Raw genomic sequence first — 24,266 nt, 5'->3', positions numbered from 1 at the left:
CAAGAAAAGTAAACAGTAGTCACATGTTACGGAGAGTTGAAAACATTTACATATAGAGATCTAAGCAACATGTTTGCATCAAAGATAGGGTAAATATGAAACTCCCAAAATTATTCAAGAGGCCTTTTACGTATTTAATATGCTACATTTTCATTACTCCATATGTTAGACATTTCTTTTTATGTAAAAAAGTTGATTAGAAAATAATAAAGAAATACTTTGACTCTAGACACATCCCACATTCTAAGTAGACATAATTGAATGCACCTAGATTTGGTATCTCAAAGTGAACATTTCAAAGAGCAAATAAAGTAGGTCATTTATGAAATAATTGTCATATGATTAAAAATGTGATTCTCAACATGAGTAATCAACTATCAGTTTAAAGCAAATTTTCATTTAATCACATTGTAAAGAATTTTTCTGGTTGATTAAAATCTAATTTAAAATATCATTTATTGCTTAGGATATCAATATTTATAAGTACTAAGGAGTTTATTAAGGTAGATTCATTGGCTATGATATAATTCTATATTGAAGAATAGTAAGTTATTTTAAAAGCTCATCTTTAAAAAATTACTAATTCAAACATGCTCTGTTTCTTTTCTAAAGTAATGTCAATGCTTTTAAGGTATTTGCTAATCTCTTGTAAATAAATTCAGGTTTCAGTGATGCATGTGATGGTTTAGGTTTATTAGTCTGATATTATTTATGTGTACAGCAAGAAAATCAACCTCAGAATAAATTTAACGTATGTTTTATTCTTGTAAAACTCCAGTAGAATTGTTTCAGTTTCCATTATGTGGACTCATTTTTTTCTCAGATCAGACCTATAAAAGAACCCATGGCTTTGCTGCAAGAAGTCTATAGAAATTCTGTGACAGATCTTTCACCAACAGATATAATTACATATATAGATATATTAGCTGAATCATCTTCGTTACTAGGTTACACGAACAACACTCTCTCAACCAACAACACTCTTTCTAATTCAACTCTAACTGTAAGTATGTTCAGCTTTAACTCTTAATATCATTGAGCTTTGAATTTTTCCTTTCATCTGTGATTAGTGTAGGATTCAACACTTCTAAAAGACATACTTTTTTTTCAATAGGAATTTGTAAAAACCGTGAATAATTTTGTTCAAAGGGATACATTTGTAGTTTGGGACAAGTTATCTGTGAATCACAGGAGAACTCATCTTACAAAACTCATGCACACTGTTGAACAAGCTACCTTAGAGATATCCCAAAGCTTCCAAAAGACCACTCAGTTTGATACCAATTCAACGGATATAGGTAAGAAACAAGGTTCTATTTCAAAGTAATAGTGTTTTCCAAATAAGCCATTTTCAAAGGTTGGGGTGAGGGTTAGGAGGCATGGTGTTGAAACTAGTATTGATTACATTAAGTCATTTTATCAGTGTAGAAATGAATGGGGATGCATATTGCAAGAGCCATGTGAATAAAGTACTAGTAAAAAGGATAAATACAAAAGCATTGTCTCCTTCCTGTCATGTCCACCTCTTCTGATTCCCAAACTGCTCAGCAATTAAATGGACAGAGTTCATTTCTTTTTTGTCATTTTGAGTCTGACATCTCATGACTTATTAGGGTCTATCTTGACCAATGATCTTTTGGATATAGTTTATTTATTTACTTATTTATTGAGACAAAGTCTGACTCTGTCACCCAGGCTGGAGTGCAGTGGTGTGATCTTGGCTCACTGTAACCTCCACCTCCTGGGTTCAAGCGATTCTCCTGCCTCAGCCTGCTGAGTTGCTGGGATTACAGACATGTGGCACCACACACCTGGCTAATTTTTGTTCTATTGGTAGAGACGGGGTTTCACCATGTTGGTCAGACTGGTCCTGAAACCCTGGCCATCCACCTGCTTTGGCTTCCCAAAGTGTTGGGATTATAGGCATGAGCCACCATGCTGCTGGATATTACATATTTAAACTTCTATTTAGGAATCCTTTGCATGTTGATAATATAAAGCAATCAACATAGCAAATTAAAATGTTTCTTGCTTTATGCAAATTAATGCTTAAAATATTCAGAACCTTGTATCAAATTGAAGATGCCTATAAAGTTTTTCTGAGGAAGCAAGGTAAGTTTGCTAAAATAATCATTGCGTATATCTTTATTGCATTTTCTTGGTAGCATTCTACTGTGCAACAGTAGATTTACAAAAATCTGATCAGGATTCATCATCTACTCTAAATCAAGGTTTCAAGCATTATGACTAATATATAGGTGCTCTACATTTTTATAATGTTTCTGTATGAAAATGGTTATAATACAGCAGGACAAAGGAATTATCACTCAAATGTTTAATTAAGTCACTTAGTAAGTTATAGACACTATACTATAAGACATTGTAGTTGCTTGTCTTTGCTTTAGTAATCACAATTTTATAGCTTCCTTGGTACATACACATATTATATTTTATTTAATTCAAACAAGGTTAAATTAAACCATGAGTGCCATAGTGAAATTAGAAAATCGAAACTTGAATCAGATTTTTAACATATATATTATATTGTCCAAACATGTTAAGAATATGTTCATTCTAATGGCTACAAATAAGTTAAAAAACAATAATGATGGATGAAATTGTCTCTAAGCTAATTATTTATGATGTACTTGATTAATGTCAGTTTTTTTTATTTTCATGATTTTGTTTCAGCTCTCAAAATTTTCTTTTTTGATTCATATAACATGAAACATATTAATCCTCATATGAATATGGATGGAGATTATATAAATATACTTCCAAAGAGAAAAGCTGCCTATGATTCAAATGGTAGGACTTTAACAATTGAATAGACAATATATCAATGAATTTGCAATAAATACTTATCATGCATTTGATTATATCATATGTACATGTAATGTGTAATTTCCTATAAAAATATTTGATGTCTGTACAGTATACAGAATATTCTTATTCTTACTTGAGATTCCCATTCCGATATAAATACCTGGGGAGAATTTTAGCTGACAATATCTGGGTCCTTGTCTTACCTCCAACTTTTGTTACTGTCTTATATTTTTGAGATTCTAATAAAAATATACAAAAGAACTCTGATTTTACTACTCCTTATACAACAAAGTGACTATACTTGCAGTTCCTTTAATATTTCTTCCTCAGTATCCATCATATTCTTCATCATGAGACAAAATTTGTGATTGTGTGAGGAAGAAAAATAGATTTTTTTAAAGTAGATTTTTTTTTTTAATTTCTGCTTTAAGTTCTGGGAAACATGCACAGAATGTGCAGCTTTGTTACATAGGTATACATGTGCCATGGTGGTTTGCTGCAGCTATTGACCTGTCCTCTAAGTTCCCTCCCCTCACTCCCTACCTGCCAGCAGGCCCTAGTGTGTGATGTTCCCCTCTCTATGTTCATGTGTTTTCATTGTTCAATCCCCACTTATGAGTGAGAAAATGCACTGTTTAGCTTTCTGTTCCTGTATTAGTTTGCTGAGGATGATAGCTTCCAGCTTCATCCATGTCTCTGCAAAGACACTGGGTTGGTTCCACAACTTTGCTATTGTAAATAGTGCTGCAATAAACATATGTATGCCATGTCTCTTTATAGTAGAATGATTTATAATCCTTTGGGTACATACCCAGCAATGGGATTGCTGAGTCAAATGATATCTCTGGTGCCAGATCCTTGAGGAGTCACCACACTGGCTTCCACAATGGTTGAACTAATTTACACTCCCACCAACAGTGTAAAAGGGTTCTGGCCGGGCGCGGTGGCTCAAGCCTGTAATCCCAGCACTTTGGGAGGCCGAGGCGGGTGGATCACGAGGACGAGAGATCGAGACCAACCTGGTCAACATGGTGAAACCCCGTCTCTACTAAAAATACAAAAAATTAGCTGGGCATGGTGGTGCCTGCCTATAATCCCAGCTACTCAGGAGTCTGAGGCAGGAGAATTGCCTGAACCCAGGAGGCGGAGGTTGCACTCCAGCCTGGGTAACAAGAGCGAAACTCCGTCTCAAAAAAAAAAAAAAAAAAAAAAAAAAAAAGGGTTCCTATTTCTCCCGAGCCTTGTCAGCATCTGTTGTTTCTTGACTTTTTAATAATCTCCCTTCTGACTGGCATGAGATGGTATCTCCTTGTGGTTTGGATTTGCATTCTCTAATGATCAGTAATGTTGAGCTTTTTTTTCATGTTTGTTGCCTGCATAAATGTATTCTTTTGAGAAGTGTCTGTTCATATCCTTTGCCCACTTTTTGATGGGGTTGTTTGAATTTTTTCTTGTAAATTTAAGTTCCTTATAGATTTTGGATATTAGACCTTTGTCAGATAGGTAGATTGCAAAAGTTTTCTCCCATTATGTAGGTTGTCTGTTCGTTCCAATGCTCCTTTCTTTTGCTGTGCAGAAGCTCTTTAGTTTAATCAGATCTCATTTGTCAACTTTGGCTTTTGTTGCAACTGCTTTTGGTGTTTTCGTCATGAAGTTTTTGCCCATGCCTATGTCCTGAATGGTATTAGCTAGGTTTTCTTCTAGGGTTTTTATGGTTTTGGGTTTTACATTTAAATCTTTAATCCATCTTGAGTTAATTTTTGTATATGGTGTAAGAAAGGGGTCCAGTTTCAGTTTTCTGCCTGTGGCTAGCCAGTTCTCTCAGAACCATTTATTGAATAGGAGACCTGTTCCCCTTTGCTTTTTTTTTTTTTTTTGGTCAGGTTTATCAAAGATCAGATTGCTGTAGATGTGTGGTGTTATTTCTGAGATCTCTGTTCTTTTTGGTACCAATACTGTTTTAATTACTGTAGCTTTGTAGTATGGTTTGAAATCAGGTAGTATGATGCCTCTAGCTTTGTTCTTTTTGCTTAGGATTGTCTTGGCTATATGGGTTCTTCTTTTATTCTATATGAAATTTATAGTAATTTTCTTTTCCTAATTCCATGAAGAATGTCAATGGTAGTTTGATGGGAATAGCATTGAAACTATAAATTACTTTGGGCAGTATGGCCATTTTCACAATATTGATTCTTCCTGTCCATGAGCATGGAATTTTTTTCCATTTGTTTGTGTCCTCTCATACTTCCTTGAGCAGTGATTTGTAGTTCTCCTTGAAGAGGTCCTTCACATCCCATGTTAACTACATTCCTAGGTATTTTATTCTCTTTGTAGCAATTGCAAATGGGAGTTCATTCATGATTTGGCTCTCTGCTTGTCTGTTGTTGGTGTAAAGGAATGCTTGTGATTTTTGCACATTGATTTTGCGTTGTGAGACTTTGCTGAAGTTGCTTATCAGTTTAAGGAGATTTGGGGCTGAGACAATAGGATTTTCTATATATACAATCACGTCATCTGCAAACAGAGACAATTTGACTTCCTCTCTTCCTGTTTGAGTACCCTCTATTTCTTTCTCTTGCCTGATTGCCCTGGCAGAACTTTGAAAACTATGTTGAATAGGAGTGGTGAGAGAAAACATCCTTATCTTGCACCAGTTTTCAAAGGAAATAATTCTAGCTTTTTCCTCTTCAGTATGATATTAGCTGTGGGTTTGTCATAAATAGCTCTTAGTATTTTAAGATATGTTTAATCAATATTGAGATTTTTTAGAATTTTTAACACAAAATGCTCAATTTTATCAAAATTTTCTGCATCTATAGAGATAATTATGTGGTTTTTGTCTTGGGTTCTGTTTATGTGATGGATTATGTTTACTGATTTGTGTATGTTGAACCAGCCTTGCATCGCAGTGATGAAGCCAAATTGATTGTGGTAGTTAAGTTTTTTGATATACCACTGGATTCAGTTTGCCAGTATTTTATCAAGGATTTTTGCATCAATGTTCATCAGGGATATTGGCTTGAAGTTTTCTTTTTTTGTTGTGTCTCTGCCAGGTTTTGATATCAGGATGATGGCTGGCTTCATAAAAAGAGTTAGGGTGGAGTGCCTCATTTTCAATTGTTTGGAATAGTTTCAGAAGAAAAAGTACCAGCTCCTGTTTATACCTCTGGTAGAATTCCAGAAGCTGTGAATCCGTCTGATCCTGGGCTTTTTTTGGTTGATAGGCTACTTATTACTGCCTCAATTTCAGAATTTATTATTGGTCTATTCATGGATTCGACTCCTTCTTGATTTAGTCCTGTGAAGTTGTATATTCCCAGGAATTTATCCATTTTTTCTTGATATTCAAGTTTATTTGCATAAAGTTTTTTATAGTATTCTCTGATGGTAGTTTGTATTTCTGTGGGGTCAATGGTGATATCCTCTTTATCATTTATAATTGGGTCTATTTGATTATTCTTTCTTTAATTCTTTATTAGCCTGACTAGTGGTCTATTTTGTAAATTTATTTTTTTAAAAAAGCTTCTGGATTCATTGATTTTTTTGGAGGGTGTTTCATCTCTCTATCTCCTTCAATTCTGCTATAATCTTAGTTATTTCTTGTCTTCTGCTAGCTTTTGAATTTGTTTGCTCTTGCTTCTCTAGTTCTTTTAATTGTGATGTTAGGGTGTCAATTCTAGATTTTTCTAGCTTTCTGTTGTGGGCATTTAGTGCTATAAATACCCCTCCTAATACTGCTTTATCTGTGTTCCAGAATACGATGGATTACTGAGGAAGAAATATTAAAGGAACTGCAAAGTTACATTATAAAGAATATGTTGTCTCTTTGTTCTCATTGGTTTCAAAACTTCTTGATTTCTGCCTTAATTTCATTATTTACCCAGTAGTCATTCAGGACCAGGTTGTTCAAATTCCATGTAATTGTGTAATTTTGAGTGAGTTTCTTAATCTTGAGTGCTAATTTGATTGCACTGTAGTCTGAGAGACAGTTATGATTTCATTTATTTTGCATTTGCTGAGGAGTGTTTTACTTCCAATTATGTAGTCGATTTTAGAATAAGTGCCATTTGGCACTGAGAGGAATGCATATTCTGTTGATTTGGGGAGAAGAGTTCTGTAAATGTCTATTAGGTCCACTTGATCCAGAACTGAGTTCTAGTCCTAAATATCCTTATTTATTTTCTGTCTTGTTGATCTGTCCAACATGGACAGTGGGATAGTCTCCCACTATTATTGGATGGGAGTCTAAGTCTCTTTGTAGGTCTCTAAGAACTTGTTTTATGAATCTGGGCACTTCTGTATTGGGTGCAAATATATTTAGGATAGTTAGCTCTTCAGGTTTAATTGATCCCTTTACCATTATGTAATGTCCTTCTTCGTCTTTTTGATCTTTGTTGATTTAAAGTCTGTTTTTTCAGAGAATAGGATTGCAACTCCTGCTTTTTTTTTCTTTCCATTTCCTTGGTTAATTTTCCTGCACCCCTTTATTTTGAAAATATGTGTATTTTTGCATATGAGATGGGTCTCCTGAATATAGCACACCAATGAGTCTTGATTATTTATACAATTTGCCAGTCTGTGCCTTTTAATTAGGGCATTTAGCCTATTTACATTTAAGGTTAGTATTGTTATGTGTGAATTTAATCTTGTCATGATGATGCTGTCTGGTTATTTTGCACACTAGTTGATGCAGTTTCTTCATAGTGTCATTGGTCTTCATATTTTGGTGTGTTTTGCAGTGACTGCTTCCGGTTTTTTCTTTCCATATTTAGTGCTTCTTTCAGGAGCTCTTTCAAGGCAGGCCTTGTGGTGACAAAATTCTTTAGCATTTGCTTGTAAGAAAGGTGTTTTTTTTTTCTCTCTTTTGCTTATAAAGCTTAGAAGCTTAGTTTGGCTAGATAATAAATTTTGGGTTAAAAATTCTTTTCTTTAAGAATGTTGAATATTGGCCCCCTAATCTCTTCTGACTTGCAGGGTATCTGCTGAGAGGTCCATTCTTATTCTGATGGGCTTCCCTTTGGAGGTAACCTGGCCTCTCTCTTTGACTGACCTTAACATTTTGTCTTTCATTATGACCTTGAAGAATGTGATGATTATGTATCTTGTGGTTGATCTTCTCGTGGAGTACTTTAGCAGTGTTTTCTATATTTCCTGAATTTACCTGTTGGCCTGTCTTGCTAGGTTAGGGAGAAAGTAAGTTTCTAAAGCTTAGATTTCTCTTTCAGTTTGTCATTTCTTGATAATGAGCAGGAGAGGTTGTTTCTCCAGTTTGTGACTGGTAGCCCAAGATTGCCTTTTGGAGGATTCCAGAGTTTGAATCCACCTTTGACAATTGTCCGAAAGACGTTTGAATCAACAGAAAACCCAGATGACTTCTTGCCCTCTGTAATGACTTGTGTGAACTATCTTAAGCTGCCGGACTATTCAAGCATCGAGATAATGCGTGAAAAACTGTTGATAGCAGCAAGAGAAGGGCAGCAGTCGTTCCACCTTTCCTGATCACAACAAGAAATGCAGTGTCTGCCTGTTACAGCAAAAGAAACAGATCATGATTTCTTTTCTTATGTATCACCTGAGTCAAGGAAACATGTTATGCCTTCTTGTTGTAGGAAAAAAGGCTTGCAGATTATAAAGAGACACTTGGTTGATATTCATTAATGGCCCCACGGACTTAAAGTGATCAGGCCCTAAAACGTCTTTATATAGTAAACTCTTCAACTAAACGACATTTTTTAAAAATTGTATCAAAATTCAAATTTGATTTAGTTCTGGTACTAATGAGGGAATGTGGAATGTGGAATGTGTTCTCTTTCCAGGTCCACAAGGGAGCATAGTTTTAAAGGCAAGAACTCCCTAGTGCCATGCCCCCGTTCCCATCTCTCTTCATCTGGGAGAGTTAACAGTTTATGTTTAAATTTTGCACACATGGGAAGAAACTAAGAGTCAGTTACTCCAGCAGAAGTTCTAAGGAACTCCTTTCATTGGCCTGGGGTTTTAAAGAAGGTGGGGGATCCTCCCAGGTTAAAAGTCCCCTTCTTTGACACCCCTTTGGACTCCATGTTTGGGTCCCCTTCCATGAACACTCCCTTCGTGGAAACCATCTTTGTCTCTGCTGGATATCCCCTCTGGGGTCCCCTTCTACACTGTCTCGTGGAAGCTTGTCTCCCCCTCCTAAACTCCATCTTTCTCTCTATTCCCTGACACTCTCTTAGAAGCTGCTTTTCGCTCCTGGATTCCATCTTTCTGGATTCTCTCACTCAGTGTGAGAGTTAACTGGTTCTTTCTCTCTCCTCCTGTTTCTCTCTCTCTTTAAATAAGTCACTTTCTACAAACACTTTTGAGTGTGGCATTTACTGCGTACTGTGCTGTGGGCACCCTGAACCCCAATATTACACTAACAGGAAAATTAATGATTAAATAATTGAATATCCTTCCTATATGGATGATGTAACTAACATGTAAAATTAATAGATTTGTTCTATGCACATTAGCAGACACTACAGAATCACAAAAAGATGAATCTTCTAAAAATAAATCAGCCTTTCTTTGGTGCCTAACTAGCAATAAGTAGCTACTATTTCAATTTAATCATTTATCTGTTATTTTAGTGCAATGCATTAGAAAAACATTCTGCCGATAGTAGAATTTTGTTGTTGTTCCCATATAGGTAAAAATATATTACCTAGAGAAAATACAAATTATAAAAATTTTTCAAAGAATGTTTGGATAGTCATAAATACAAATGAAAAATATATACAGCCACATACATGTGGTCTCATGGATAGACACTATTTTATAAAAAGATGTCTTTTGTCATGTTCTTTTCTCTATTCTTTCTTACCATGTTCTACACAAAATTGGAAAATAGCCATAAATAAAACAAAAATAACTAAGCCATACTGCCATTGAACCCTTGGTTTTTGCTCCATTATACCATATTCTAATTAACTAAGCATACATTTTGTATATAGGAACAAATCCAAAGAATGTGTTAAACAGTTGAAATTTCAAAGACAATTTGAGTACTGTTTGGAAGTTTGGAAAAAGACACTGAAAATACCCATTATAGTGACAGATGATGAAATTGTAATGGAATTAATATCTTGAAGAAATTTTGTCTGATTGTATGGTAGCTTTGTTATATTTAATGATCCCACATACAAAGTGACATTTGAATGGGACAGTAATATTAGCTCTCAATAAAGGGGAGTGAAAAAATGTGTTTTTCTCAAGGTTATATCTTAAAAATAAGGACAAATCTAACACATCGAACAATCCCTCTCAAAGATGTATGCCTGTATTTATTAATTTATTGAAAAAATTAGTTAAAACACATGGTTTTTTTTTTTTTAACATAAACAGTACCATTGGTAGGAAAAAAAGGAGGTCTATGCAGCACAAGTAGATTTTTTTGTTTTTTGAGACAAGGCCTCACCCTGTGACTGAGGCTAATGCACAGTGGCATGATCATGGCTCACTGCAGTCTCAACCTCCCAGGGCTCCAGTGATCCTCCCACCTGAACCTCCCAAGTAGCTGAGACCAAAGACACATGCCACCATGCCTGGCTAATTTTAGTATTTTTTATAGAGACATAGTTTTGCCATATTGCCCAGGCTGGTCTCGAACTCCTGCCTCAAGCAATTCTGTCACCTCAGCCTCCCAAAGTGTTGCAATTACAGATCTGAGCCACTGTGCCTAGCCCTTGGATTTTTAAATGTTTTTTTAGACACTGAATTTTAGAAGAGTGAGGAGGAAAAGTTGAGAATGAACAGAACAAGATTCGATGCTCTGATCTATGGTTTTATGATAAAAAGATAATAGACTTTTGTTAAGAGATATCATATATTTATTTTCAAATTACTTATGAAATAACATTTAGGTGAAAAAATAGAGCTGCATATGAAGCTCTGTTGAGAAGGTGTTTTTAGTTATCAAGTTAAAGTAGCAATAAAGCAGTTTGAGAACACTGATTCTCTAAGGAGTTCATTGCATATTGTATGTGGGAAAAATTGATTAGGGAATTTAACATAAGAAAAATCGTAACTCCTGCCACCCCAGTAGTTTTCATTTAATAATTTGGAAGGCAACTTATGCTTGTACAACAGTAATAAAAAACTATTAATGTCATTCAAAAGAATTAGAAGCAACAAAACCAAATAGGAAGAAGAAAGAAGACCTATTGAATGGGAATCTTTAAACAAATATATATAGAGAGAGGTATTAATTCTAAAGTAAAGTCTCCAGAACTTAGCCTAGTATTTGCACTGTGCAGATGCTCAAGTGTGTGTTCTATCAATTGAATTGAAGGCTATGTCTGGTTCCAGGTAAACATGTAGTAATGTTAACAGATACAGGAAAGATCTTAGGGCAAAAAGACTAAAATAAGCATTGTAAAGAAGAAAAATTAGGAAGGATGGATGATAATTTATTAGGAAATGATCTAATCTTTTCAAATTATTTCAGGGTTTTCTATCCTTGATTAGTGAATGGATCCCTAATTTTTTATAAAAGATATGGATTTGGTAAGAAAATTCAAAGCTAGATCAAGCCTTGGATTAGTGAGAAATCATAGAAATTGAAGAAGTTGAAAAACCTGGTAATGGACAAATAAATACTGAGACAATACGTTTTTAAAGGAGGCGAGAAGATATTTTGGAGGATTTTCTGTGGCACCCTTTAACAAAAGTCAAAAATTGGTTTTAAATAAATATTTTTCTTCACAAAGGAAAGCAGTAACTAGTAGATTTTAAAAATCCATCTTATATTTTTGATGCTTATTCGATTTTGAACCATCTTCTATTACAAATCCTGAGATGCCACTATCGTACGACATCGTTCATCAACTGGACCTGGTCATGTTAACCTAACAGGTATCCAAGTCCTGCCTCAGGCCCTGGTCTGTTTGTAGCAGTCTGGGACAGATGTCATCTTTTGGAGTCATCATTTCACTAGCCCAACAATGCCATAATTTCTTTAATATATGATTTCTAATATGGCACTTGAGGAAAATCCTTTATGTAATATATCTGGGTTTAGCTAGACTCTTTTTTAAAAAAGATTTCATCTCCGGTAGTGTGATGCCTCCTGCTTTGTTCTTTTTGCTTAGAATTGACTTGGCTATGCGAGGTCTCTTTTGGTTCCATATGAAGTTTAAGGTGTTTTTTTCCAGTTCTGTGAAGAAGGTCATTGGTAGCTTGATGGGGATAGTGTTGAATCTGTAAATTACTTTGGGCAGTATGGCCATTTTCATGGTATTAATTCTTCCTAACCATGAGCATGGAATGTTTCTCCATCTGTTTGTGTCCTCTCTTATTTCCTTGAGCAGTGGTTTGTAGTTCTCCTTGAAGAGGTCCTTTACGTTCCTTGTTAGCTGTATTCCTAGGTATTTTATTCTCTTTGTAGCAACTGTGAATGGCAGTTCCTTCTTGATTTGGCTCTCTTTAAGGCAGCCATAAAAAACTATGAGTTCGTGTCCTTTTTAGGGACGTGGATGAACCTGGAAACCACCATTCTCAGCAAACTGACACAAGAACAGAAAATCAAACACCGCATGTTCTCACTTATAGAGGGTGTTGAACAATGAGAACACATGGACACAGGGAGGGGAGCAGTACACACTGGGGTGTGTTGGGGGAAAAGAGGGGGACAGCGGGGGTGGGGAGTTGGGGAGGGATAGCATGGGGAGAAATGCCAGATATAGGTGAAGGGGAGGAAGGCAGCAAATCACACTGCCACGTGTGTACCTATGCAACAATCTTACATGTTCTTCACATGTACCCCAAAACCTAAAATACAATTAAAAAAGGCTGGGCACAGTGGCTCACGCCTATAATCCCCGCACTTTGGGAGGCCAAGATGGGTGAATCACAAGGTCAAGAGATCGAGGCCATCCTGGTCAACATGGTGAAACCCCGTCTCTACTAAAAATACAAAAAAAAAAAAAAATTAGCTGGGCATGGTGGCACGTACCTGTAGTCTCAGCTACTCAGGAGGCTGAGGCAGGAGAATTGCTTGAACCCAGGAGACGGAGGTTGCGGTGAGCCGAGATCATGCCATTGCACTCCAGCCTGGGTAACAAGAGCGAAACTCCGTCTCAAAAAAAAAAAAAAAAAAAAGATTTCATCTCGTATGGTGAATGCTCATATGGCCAGTTAGAGTGAACCAACTTTTTCATTAGTAAAGCCAAACAACAACAAGAGCAACAAGAAAACTAGAGATCCCAGAGCCAGATTCACTTTTAATCACTTTTTAAATGCTTTAATTCGAATGATTTGAATGTCAGTGTTGTTTTCAATTGATATAACATTTTCTTACTCAGAAGGTTTCAAGATTATCTCATTGTAAGCTTTTTTTCTTTACTACCAGACTATTAAACTAATTAATTATTCTGGTTCCTAACTGGTTATCACAGTAATATCCCACCATGTAGTTTTTGAAGCTTCCTATCAGGATCCCTTAGGGATCTTTTTTTTTTTTTTTTTTTTTTTTTCAATTATACTTTAACTTCTGGGGTACCTGTGAAGAACATGCAGGTTTTGTTACATAGGTATACAAGTGCCATGGTAGTTTGCTGCACCCATCAACCCGTCATCTACATTAGGTATTTGTCTTAATGCTATCCTTCCTCTACTCTCCCTACCCACTGACAGGCCCTGGTGTGTGATATTCTGCTTCCTGTATCATGTGTTCTCATTGTTCAACTCCCACTTATGAGTGAGAACATGCAGTGTTTGGTTTTCTGTTCTTGTGTTAGTTTGCACAGAATGATGGTTTCCAGCTTAATCCATGTCCCTGCAAAGGACATGAACTTGTCCTATTTTATGGCTGCTTAGTATTCTGTGGTGAATATGTGCCACATTTTCTTTATTCACTCTATCATTGATAGGCATTTTGGTTGGTTCCAACTCTTGGCTATTGTGAACAGTGCCACAATAAATGTGTGTGCATGTGTCTTTATAGTAGAATGATTTATAATCCTTTGAGTATGTACCAGTAATGGGATTGCTGGGTCGAATGGTATTTCTAGTTCTAAATCCTTGAGGAATTGCCACACTGTCTTCTACAATGGTTGAACTAATTTACACTATCACCAACAATGTAAATTAGTTCTATTTCTTCACATCCTCTCCAGCATCTGTTGTTTCGGACTTTTTAATGATCGCCATTCAAATTGGAATAAGGTGATATCTCATTGTGGTTTTTATTTGCATTCTCTAATGACCAGTGATGATGAACTTTTCTTCATAAGTTTGTTGGCTGCATAAACGTCTTCTTTTGAAAATTATCTGTACATAACCTTTGCTCATTTTTTAATGTGGTTTTTTTTTTTTCTTGTAAATTTGTTTAGATTTTGGATATTAGCCCTTTGTCAGATAGGTAGATGGCAAAAATTTTCTCCCATTCTGTAGGTTGCCTAGTCACTCTGATGATAGTTTCTTTTGCTGTGCAGAAGCTCTTTAACAGTATCTCTTGAGGTGCCTTTTTAGATTAAGATAGAAAACATAAATAGCAATACACATTGGCAACTTCTAGCTCACACAATCATATCCAAAGAATTCTGTTTATTCCTGTGATGTGGAGGTTTCCAGTTTTGTTATTACAGTTCTTTTTTTGATGATATTAATATTTGTGTTTTTGATTTTGTGCTGTTTGGTTATATGCCAATGCACTGCATTTGGGGATTTTTAGGGGACATGGATAAATGGCTGCCTCTCAAGGAAATAAATTTCTTCCCTGACACTGTATAATTATATGTTATCAATATTAAATAGAAACCATTTTAGTGGGCATAAGCTTGAACTCAGTGGCATGTTACTCCTTCAACTCTAAATTTTCTTGACTCTATCAGCCTGTGATAATTCATGACTACCTTCAAATCCTAGAGGTCAGAGAATATGTCTTAATAGGGTTTAATAATGCAGGCATGGTCTCATTGTGGTCCATATTTCAGTATCTCGGTATTTGTCTAACTCTCTAATGTAAAATGTGTATTCAATTTTTATGTTTATCTTCAGAGTCTAAATACTTTGTTTTATAAGAATTTCACTAAATATACTTATTTGATTGATAGGCAATATTGCAGTTGCATTTTTATATTATAAGAGTATTGGTCCTTTGCTTTCGTCATCTGACAACTTCTTATTGAAACATCAAAATCATAATAATTCTGAAGAGGAGGAAAAAGTCATCTCTTCAGTAATTTCAGTCTCAATGAGCTCAAACCCACCTACATTATATGAACTTGAAAAAGTAACGTTTACATTAAGTCACCAAAAGGTAAGTTGTTTTTCTGGTAGTTGTGTCACTTAAGTTATCTGAATTCTTGAGTTTGAAAATACAGATTTGAAATTAAAAGAGTGAGTAGCTTTAACTAATTTTTCCATAAAATATTTTTTGCTTTCAGGGCTCCTTAAACATTCTAATTAATGCCATGAAAATTATTAGTTTGATTCTCTGGAATTAAGCAATATTTTAGTTTTATTTTTAAGTACACTGTCTATTTTCAAAGTATCCATAGTTTCAAAGAATGACTTATTAAAAAGTATCACAATCAGAGAAATAAATGTCACTTGTATAATAAGTGATGTGTTTCCATAAGACTTGTCATTTTAAATAATATTTGAAGGGATTTGGGATTAGGGGATTGATTAAAAGAAAATCATAGCAAAATTTACAATATTCATAAATAAATTAGTGGAGACCATTGTACTCTTTTATTTTTATTCTAAATCATTTTTCAGATTCATATATAATTAAAGATATACAACAAAAAAGCAAAATTAGAACTAACCAACTATTTAACTATTTTAGTTAAAAATGAATGGGGACAGCTCAAAATCACAGGTTATTTGCTATCATTTAAAAACTGTTGTTATCTTAAATTTTCAACAGAATTTCAGTTCTAGTACATGATGCAATTACTTCTGAAGCTCCATTTGAAGTACCTTGAAGTTGAGCAGTGATATTTGCATTTTTATGGGAGGAGAAGGGGCTTTCTAAACAAAAAGAATATATTGGCTTACACACAATACAAACATGTCACTGCTAAATAAAAAATCCAAGGTAGAGAAAAACTAAATATATAGAAAATATAAGCATTATATTCAGGGGAAAAGAAGGTATGAAATTGTTTAATAATGCAAACTAAACTAAGACTTCTTTAGATGCTAAGTGCAAAAGACATTTTTAAAACTAGAAACCAAACACTGTTACTTTACGTGATCTGATGGTTTTTCTGGTTTTTATCAATGGAATGTTTTGGCAGCTAGAGAGTTGCCAAGAACAACCCACTTTACCAGTTTCATAATGAGACATGTGTGCTCTCATGGCCTTGTGGCAGTGGTGCAATTCATTAGAGTTTTCATCAGGCAGGCTTCTGGTCGGTCATGGCATTGGAAGATCCTGAATGTCAGTACCCAAAAGCTGTTTATTTCTGGCCAATCAGTTTCCCAGGAAGAAACTTTTTTCTTTCCTATCTAGTCCAGACAGAAGTCTGGTTGAAGGGATTAGGAAAATTAAGAAAATGTAGTAGGAGATGGTGGGAAATCAGCGAGTAAACAGAACCTTACTTAACTCTGTTTTTGAATGATGCCCACAATCACAACTCTGTCTGGTTCCTCAATTCTAAAGTCACCCTGCTTTCTCTAGAATTAGGCACTTCCCAGTCTCTTTTTGAGGAATTAAAAGAATTTCAATTTTCTTTGTATAGCTTGACCTCCCTGAAAAACTTCTAGTAATCTCTCAAATTTTAACTCAGTTATCTTTCCAGACTCATTCCAGGCAAATTCACACTGTTTTTGTTAGAGATCCAACTGTTAACCTAAGGGTTATATTTAGTATCTATCCCATCAAAACAATTATTTTATTGTATTTAAAATCATCTGAGTTTCTTTCATCCTTGAAGAGTCGATGCTCTTTTTAACTGATAATCCCCACTCCTTGAACAGTATTTATCATACATTTGACACCCAAGATATGTTTTCTTTAACAAATAGTTGTCTGAAATTTTGAGTTTGATCCTATATTATTCCATTTATCAATGTTTAGTCTTAAATACATCTTAAAATTACATCTCTTGGCCTCTTAACATTTCTCTCAGAGAGTACTTATGAAAGTCAAACTAAGCAAAATAAGCAAGTACATAGTTAACTGTAACCTGTTATATAACTGTAAAAAGCTTTTCTTTCTGCAAGTTCAACATTTTATTGATAAATTATTAAATCATATGTTAGGTATAATTCTATGTTTAATTAATATAAAAGTATGATGAAGAGAACTCCACTGTTTATTGAGTAACTATCACACAGCCTGTGTGCGATCTGATCTGTCCCATGTCTGTATCTGATCTTGTCTTCACTATTCTTCACCTCACTCACTGTGCTCTAACTTAACTGGCTTCTAGAAGATTCTGGAATGCCTCTGGTCAGTCTGACTCCAGAGCTTGTCCACTTGCAATTCCAACTGTTTGGAATCCTCTGTTCCCAAATCTGTTGGACCCACCCTTCACTTCATTGAAATACCTACTTAGACATAATCTCCCAGGAGATGCCTCTTTGAACAACTCTCCCTCTTACTTTCTAGTTATTTTTCTCATGGAATCATTTTTCATCTCTGACTAGAATGTAATGTCAACAATGTAAACATTTTTTCTGTTTTGTTCGGTGTTGTATTTTTAATACCTGGAGTAATGACAAGTATCTAGTAAATACTCAACAAACATTTATTGAATAAAGATGCAGATGATAATTATGCACTGTGGTAAATGACATATGAATCATTTCCGTTAACAAAAATTTTCACAGGTTTATAAGACAAGATTGATAAAATATAGCATTGTTGCAATTTAAATGTCCATTCTTCACATAGCAGCCTTTATCTATTAGAATTTATTCTGTGTTTCACAGTTAAGGCATTGTTTCAATCACATTAATGGTATCTTAAATATGACAAAGCAATACTATATATGTAACTTTTCTCCCTTTTTTCATTAGTAAAATGTCTTTTTTTCAGACCACAGATAGGTATAGGAGTCTATGTGCATTTTGGGATTACTCACCTGATACCATGAATGGCACCTGGTCTTCAGAGGGCTGTGAGCTGACATACTCAAATGAGACCCACACCTCATGCCGCTGTAATCACCTGACACATTTTGCAATTTTGATGTCTTCTGGTTCTTCCATTGTAAGAGAATTTTCCCCTTCATAGTTATAAATCTACCTACCTATGTTCCTTTTTTTGTTTTTTATCCATGTCATTCAAGACAATACTTAATTTTTTAATATATTTTCCTTGGGTTTAAATAGCACATTTAATATAAGAGATAAAACCCCACAGGATCTCTCTTTCTGTTTTCCTACCTATCTTCTAGAACATGTTTAGTAGGTATTTAAGATTATTTCTAGTCTAACAATGATCTAGTCTGTAATATCTGGTAGATTGCATGTTAAATTTGATTGTAATGTTGCTTTCAAGAGCCATTTGTCCATTTTAAAGTATCATGGAATTTATACCCCCTTTTTCTGTGGTGACAGTTTATTTTTACTCATGACAAAGCTCCTGAAAAGATTTGACAGTTGGTCAATAAGTATTAGCACACTCATAACTAACACCATGATTTTAGCAATGTAGATCCCCACAAGATTTTTAAACATGAAGAATCTCTCTAAGGTGACTAGTTTCATAACATGTATTTTACTTTTGTAATATCTTATTTACATTATATATTTATTACATCATTTATTATTTTATAGCTCTGTGCTATAATCTCCATTAGATTTATTTATAATCTTTCATTAAATATATCAAGTAACCAAATAAATCTGCCTAAACATAATGTCAGTCCTAAAGATGATTTTTTTTCCTGAGCTTAAGCAAGTAAACATCTATTCTGTTTATAAATATAAGTATTCATCTAGTTAGGATAAAACCAACATTTTATATTTCAAAGTTTCTGAACAATATTACTTGATAATTCTTATGTTCAACATTGCTAACACCTTTGTTTCATGTGTTTTAGATGAATCACTGCATAAACATGAGACTTAGTCTTACTACTGATAAATCTGTTTTAATTAACCATTTTCACATTACAATAATGGACTGCCTTTGTAATGTAATGAAATTAATGTCGATAACATTGTCAAACCATATACTAATACTAATACTATGCCTGGAAAAAAAATTACCAATTACAGAACTGTTAAAGTGCTACATGATTTACATTAGATTTAGGTGGATATTGAGGATTTTCAGAGGTACAAAATTTTTCTCATCTAAATGCACTTTTATATTTTTACATTTTATGAATATTTTGATTAATGTTTCACCAAAAAAGGAAGTTCATTATATGTTGTAGCTCATTTGACAAATTACTGAGTTATTCTTTTAACAGCTTTATTATTATTTTCCCTTAGGGTACTAAGGATCATAATATTCTTACAAGAATCACTCAACTAGGAATAATTATTTCACTGATTTGCCTTTCCATATGCATTTTTACCTTCTGGTTCTTCAGTGAAATTCAAAGCACCAGGACAACAATTCACAAAAATCTTTGCTGTAGCCTATTTCTTGCTGAACTTGTTTTCCTTGTTGGGATAAATACAAGTACTAATAAGGTATGTAGGCACTCTAATCTCTATTTTTGTTCCATGCTATTTGTACTTTCTTAAATATATATGTCATAGAAACATTAATTGTAATTTGGGGCAAGCATACTCATTTGTTCTTCAGCTATCCTTTCTAAGTTTGATAATGCTAACATAGCTAAGCAAACCACTTATCAAGTCCCTTCAGCAAAAATGTCCCTCATTATGATGAATTATTGAGACAAATTAAAACTTTGCAACAAACTGAATAAATACCTTTTTTTCTGTTTTGTTTTTAAATGGTTGTTAAACAAAGACCAAGGAGAGGGAGAATTAAAAATAGTTTATCTTACAATAGGGACTGAACATAATGCAGTGAGAGTTTCTAGGTGAAATGTGATAGACTGTTTCTACGCAGTATCTTTTCTAACTTCCCGTTTCCCAAGATTATTGATTTGGAACCTTCCCAAATGTTTTCATATTCTGTTGGTCTGGGTCCTCCTAGAAGCAAGTGTTCAGATAGGGTTAAACGTGAAATAGATTTATGCACGTAATTGCTAGTGAGAGCAAATGGGAAGAGAGAGGCTTGGTCTATCAGACCAAGGTTCAGGTATGACCCCGAGGGGAGAAAAGAAGAGTGGGCAAAAGCATTCCTTACAGTAATGCAGTTTTAAGGAAAGGTCAGCACAGGTGTCAAAAAGTCCTCTGGGAAGTTCTCAAACCAAAGTTACCTGTCAAAGGAATCCTTTGTCTCAGGAGCAGGAGTCCTTTGTAAGAGGAATCCTTTGTCTCTTATAGCAGTAACCCTACTGTGCTCACTCACGGGCTGGCAGCAGCCTATGGGAAGTGAGAACAGCAATGGATTTCCTAAGGCTGCAGCTGAACCCTGGGCCAGTTGCACTCCTTACGGTTGGAGATTGGAGAAGTCTATTCTTGTGACCACAAAAAGTGAAATTGCCTCCATATTTCCACACCTAGAAATCTTTCAAAGACTGAAACCAACAATCACTTAGCAAGGTTTTCTTCAGAAATAGATGGCAAAAAGTGTCTACTTTACACAGTATATGACTATAAACTCCTTATCTGTTTTTGTTTTGCAGTGGTATTTGTAACACTTTTCAATTTTATGTATCTCCCACTATTCTCCAATGCCGAGTTCCTCTTTCAGATACCTCCTACCATTATCTTCACTCAAAACTACTCCTTCTAGTGTTTACTTTCAACTACCTTTCACCTATGCAATGTTTTCCATTTTTCCAGTCATATCTCAAAACTCACTTCCTTGCTAAAGTGATTTCCAAATTTTAATTGCCAAAGATCTTTCTGCCCCCCAGCCTTATAGAATACTCTCTAACATATTTTAGTATGTCATCTCATTAATTTTGAATTATATTCTGTTTTTTTAATGGGATGGTACATAAGTATATATGTTCTATGTAACTACTTCATTTTCTGTTATTTCTTATAGGTCTAACTTCAGTTCTAGATGTGAAATAAACACTGAAAAAATGTTTAAATGAAAGCCATCTCAAATTTACATGAGATTCTTAACAATTTAAAGTAATTCTATAATGGATATTCTGATGAAATATATTATTAGTCTATTTTGTCAATTTTATATTTGTCACCTAAGATATTTATTTTATTTTGTTTAGCAGAGTATTGTAAGTAATTTTTATTCTTCAAGAATGAATAAAATAAAGGAAAAGAGAGGTATCTCCAAAACAGAAATCAACTTAAATGCTAGCATATTCACCAAGATACCATAGTTTACATGTGAATACTCCACAATTTATCATATTACATAAATATATAAAAGTTATAAACCTCTGGACAAAAACTATAACTTAGTTCTATCACAAGATTGGTTGATATTTCTCGTCGATGAAGCACAGTTTTTGTTTTTCTAAATCAGCTAAAACTAGTGCATCTTTAAGAAGTGACATGACAGGGATATTTTAATACGATCAATCATCATATAAAGTGACATACTTCATAGTATAATGAAAGTTGAGATTGACAGAGAAAGTTGAGATTGTATGTTATGATAATTTTAAAACAAACACTGCCAATGGCTTTTTTTTTTCTTTGATTTCTATCTAGCTCTTCTGTTCAATCATTGCTGGACTGCTACATTACTTCTTTTTAGCTGCTTTTGCATGGATGTGCATTGAAGGCATACATCTCTATCTCATTGTTGTGGGAGTCATCTACAACAAGGGATTTTTACACAAAAATTTTTATATCTTTGGCTATCTAAGCCCAGCCGTGGTAGTCGGATTTTCAGCAGCACTAGGATACAGATATTATGGCACAACAAAAGTGTAAGTTAAAATGGTTTAATGAGCATTTGAAATACAATGTTGAATGTGCTTCTCATATCTTTGATAATTTTGCTTTGTTAAAGTACATACAAACATATTTATAGATTTTATCTTTTGTTAACTTTTCAGATGTTGGCTTAGCACCGAAAACAACTTTATTTGGAGTTTTATAGGACCAGCATGCCTAATCATTCTTGTATGTATATACAAAATTGTCATTACAATTCCAAAAAGTGATGATTATAGGGTTCTTAAAATTTGTAGCAATAAGGTGTTATTCTAAAAAAAAAAAAAAAAAAAAAAAAAGGAAGTATTTTACAGTATATCATTTATCAGCATTTTACATATATTGTAATCGAAAAATATATGTGTATCTTATAAATTCAAAGCTATTACAATTCATTTGCCCCTCTTGATGGAGGATAGATTTCTGCATACCATAGAGGAAAAAGCGTTTTTCACTTATCAGTAATACCCTGGCATACTACAATACAGAGAATGTGCCGAACAGCTGATAATCTGGCATTTTAGATGTTTATGTTATTTAATCTTTTATCGGTGATCGGTCATCTTTGAAGATTAGACTGTCATCTTTATAGTTTTATCATCTTTATGTACCCTGTCATCATAAAGTGATTTTAAACTAAATTACAACATCAGAGACAAGAACCCACTATTTCTCATGAACAGGCAAGTCATATATTGATAGTCCTATTTCAGCAAGGAAGAGGGCCTTTTAATTCTTATTGGAAGTGGTTTCAAACCTACATATTTGGCAGACATTATATGTTCCATTCTAAATAAAGACATTTTTATATATCTCAAGTGCATTTCTAAGTGCTGAAAGTTTTCAACAGTCTTTCTGAATATAATAGTCTGTCAATGAATCTGGGAGGACTGACAAGACTCTAGAGTGGAATAAATTATCAGTAGAGAAGTTATGGCAATATTTTGGACAATTTTGTTCCATATGTTTTGACCGTAAGCTAGCCATCTTTTCGAATTTCTTTTTCTCTCTTCCTTTCTCCTTTGAGTTTTTCATGGTTGTGAGGGTACCGCTAAATGGAAAAGGACTTGAAATGCAAAGCAGAGAATTTTCATCAAGCTGTATTTTGCAATGGTGTGGGTGAAATCAAGTGAATTCATACACTATACTTTCTACTCATCACAAAAATGCATTTGTAATTCTCACAATAAATCAAACACTATTTTATATAAGAAAATCCATGGGCTAGATTTAAGCTAAAACAATTTGAGTTAATTTATTATAACTCCAAAATTTTTAAGCCACACAAGAATATAAAATGGTGTCCCACTCACATATTTTTATGGGTTACCCTGATGTATTTCATGTGAAGACATATTCTACATATCCTAATTTTACTGATTTTCTCACTATAGGAAAATCCATCTTTGGCGTTGTTTTGTACCAGCGAAAGGTCTGTGGAACAATGACTCTTAGTGTTTAGATGAAAAGTAGCATGATAGAAATTATACTGAAACAACGAAAACAGGAGCATACTTCTCTAAAATAAGAAAGGGGAATAATTCTTTGAAATAGTTTTTAACAGTTGCCCATGTAAGGCTAATTTGGATTATTTTATAGTAAGATATAGAGAATCTAGATGAGCTTATTTAAAAATGAGTCCTGCAAACTTTTCTAGAAGTCTAAATGAACAGTGTCACATTGTTCTAGTCTGGAGTTAATGAACCAATTTATCTTCCATACAGCCTCTGTATAATCATTTCAAGGTTAACTAGAGGGTCAGCCTACATAAAAAATGAGTTAGGCCCCTCAGTTTTACTCTAAAATTAAATATTTTTTAATCTTTTATAGTATCCTTTTTAAATACTAAAAAAGTCTTAATTATTAAATCAAAGTGAATTGACTTACTCCAGTCATCGTTTTCTGTGCTAATGCCTACATATTGCTATTATTATTCAGCTGCATAATGCATTGTTAGATGACATTTTTTCTGTTGCCCAATAATAGTATCTAGTTCAAAGATAAAGTCAAAGAGATATTGAACACTAAACATTTAAAAAAGAACCATTACAGAGTAGACCTGACTCTTCCCATGGGTCTTACAATGAGAAAGAAAGACTTGGCTATAACCCCTTGAGAGGACTGGAGAAGGCAGCTGTGTGACGGCCCGGAATTAGGAGGGCTTGGCCTTTAGGGGAGGACAGTGTTCTCTGTTCGAAGGGTTTTTTTGTTTTTGTTTTTGTTTTTTTCCCTATGAATGAGAAAAAATGATGGTGTTTCCTTCTACCCTTAAAACAAGATGTGAAGGACTCCTCAAAAAAGTTTGCAGAGCATGAAATCAAAATAGTAAGAGTTAAATTATCATTCTGATCTCACATTGCTAGAATGACTGTAGAACTTTCATGTATCCCTGGCATATAAGAATACTAGATTATGGTGAACATTTTTTATGAGAATTTGGCATATATCCCCTGATTTGGAGCCAAATGTGAACCTAGAGACTAGCACCTGCTTTTGTTTGGAGTTTCCTGCAGGCTATG

At 34.3% G+C, this 24,266-nt stretch overlaps 1 protein-coding gene across 2 annotated transcripts in view; it reads left to right on the top strand.

Annotated features, from left to right (window-relative positions):
- ADGRL4 (adhesion G protein-coupled receptor L4) overlaps positions 1-24,266 on the top strand; it is a 118,402-nt gene that overhangs the window by 67,629 nt on the left and 26,507 nt on the right. For both annotated transcript variants that reach the window (XM_010347185.3, XM_074381058.1), the window contains exons 6-13: positions 824-1,003; positions 1,115-1,298; positions 2,692-2,808; positions 14,898-15,103; positions 17,837-18,010; positions 19,243-19,446; positions 21,520-21,740; positions 21,870-21,936. In XM_010347185.3, the coding sequence (XP_010345487.3) occupies positions 824-1,003; positions 1,115-1,298; positions 2,692-2,808; positions 14,898-15,103; positions 17,837-18,010; positions 19,243-19,446; positions 21,520-21,740; positions 21,870-21,936 (1,353 nt within the window). The remainder of the gene's footprint in view (positions 1-823; positions 1,004-1,114; positions 1,299-2,691; positions 2,809-14,897; positions 15,104-17,836; positions 18,011-19,242; positions 19,447-21,519; positions 21,741-21,869; positions 21,937-24,266) is intronic.

Source organism: Saimiri boliviensis, chromosome 11 (assembly GCF_048565385.1).
Source record: "Saimiri boliviensis isolate mSaiBol1 chromosome 11, mSaiBol1.pri, whole genome shotgun sequence".
Lineage (NCBI taxonomy): Eukaryota > Metazoa > Chordata > Mammalia > Primates > Cebidae > Saimiri > Saimiri boliviensis.
The sequence above is the reverse complement of the archived record's forward strand: the minus strand, read 5'-3'. Positions and strand labels throughout refer to the sequence as shown.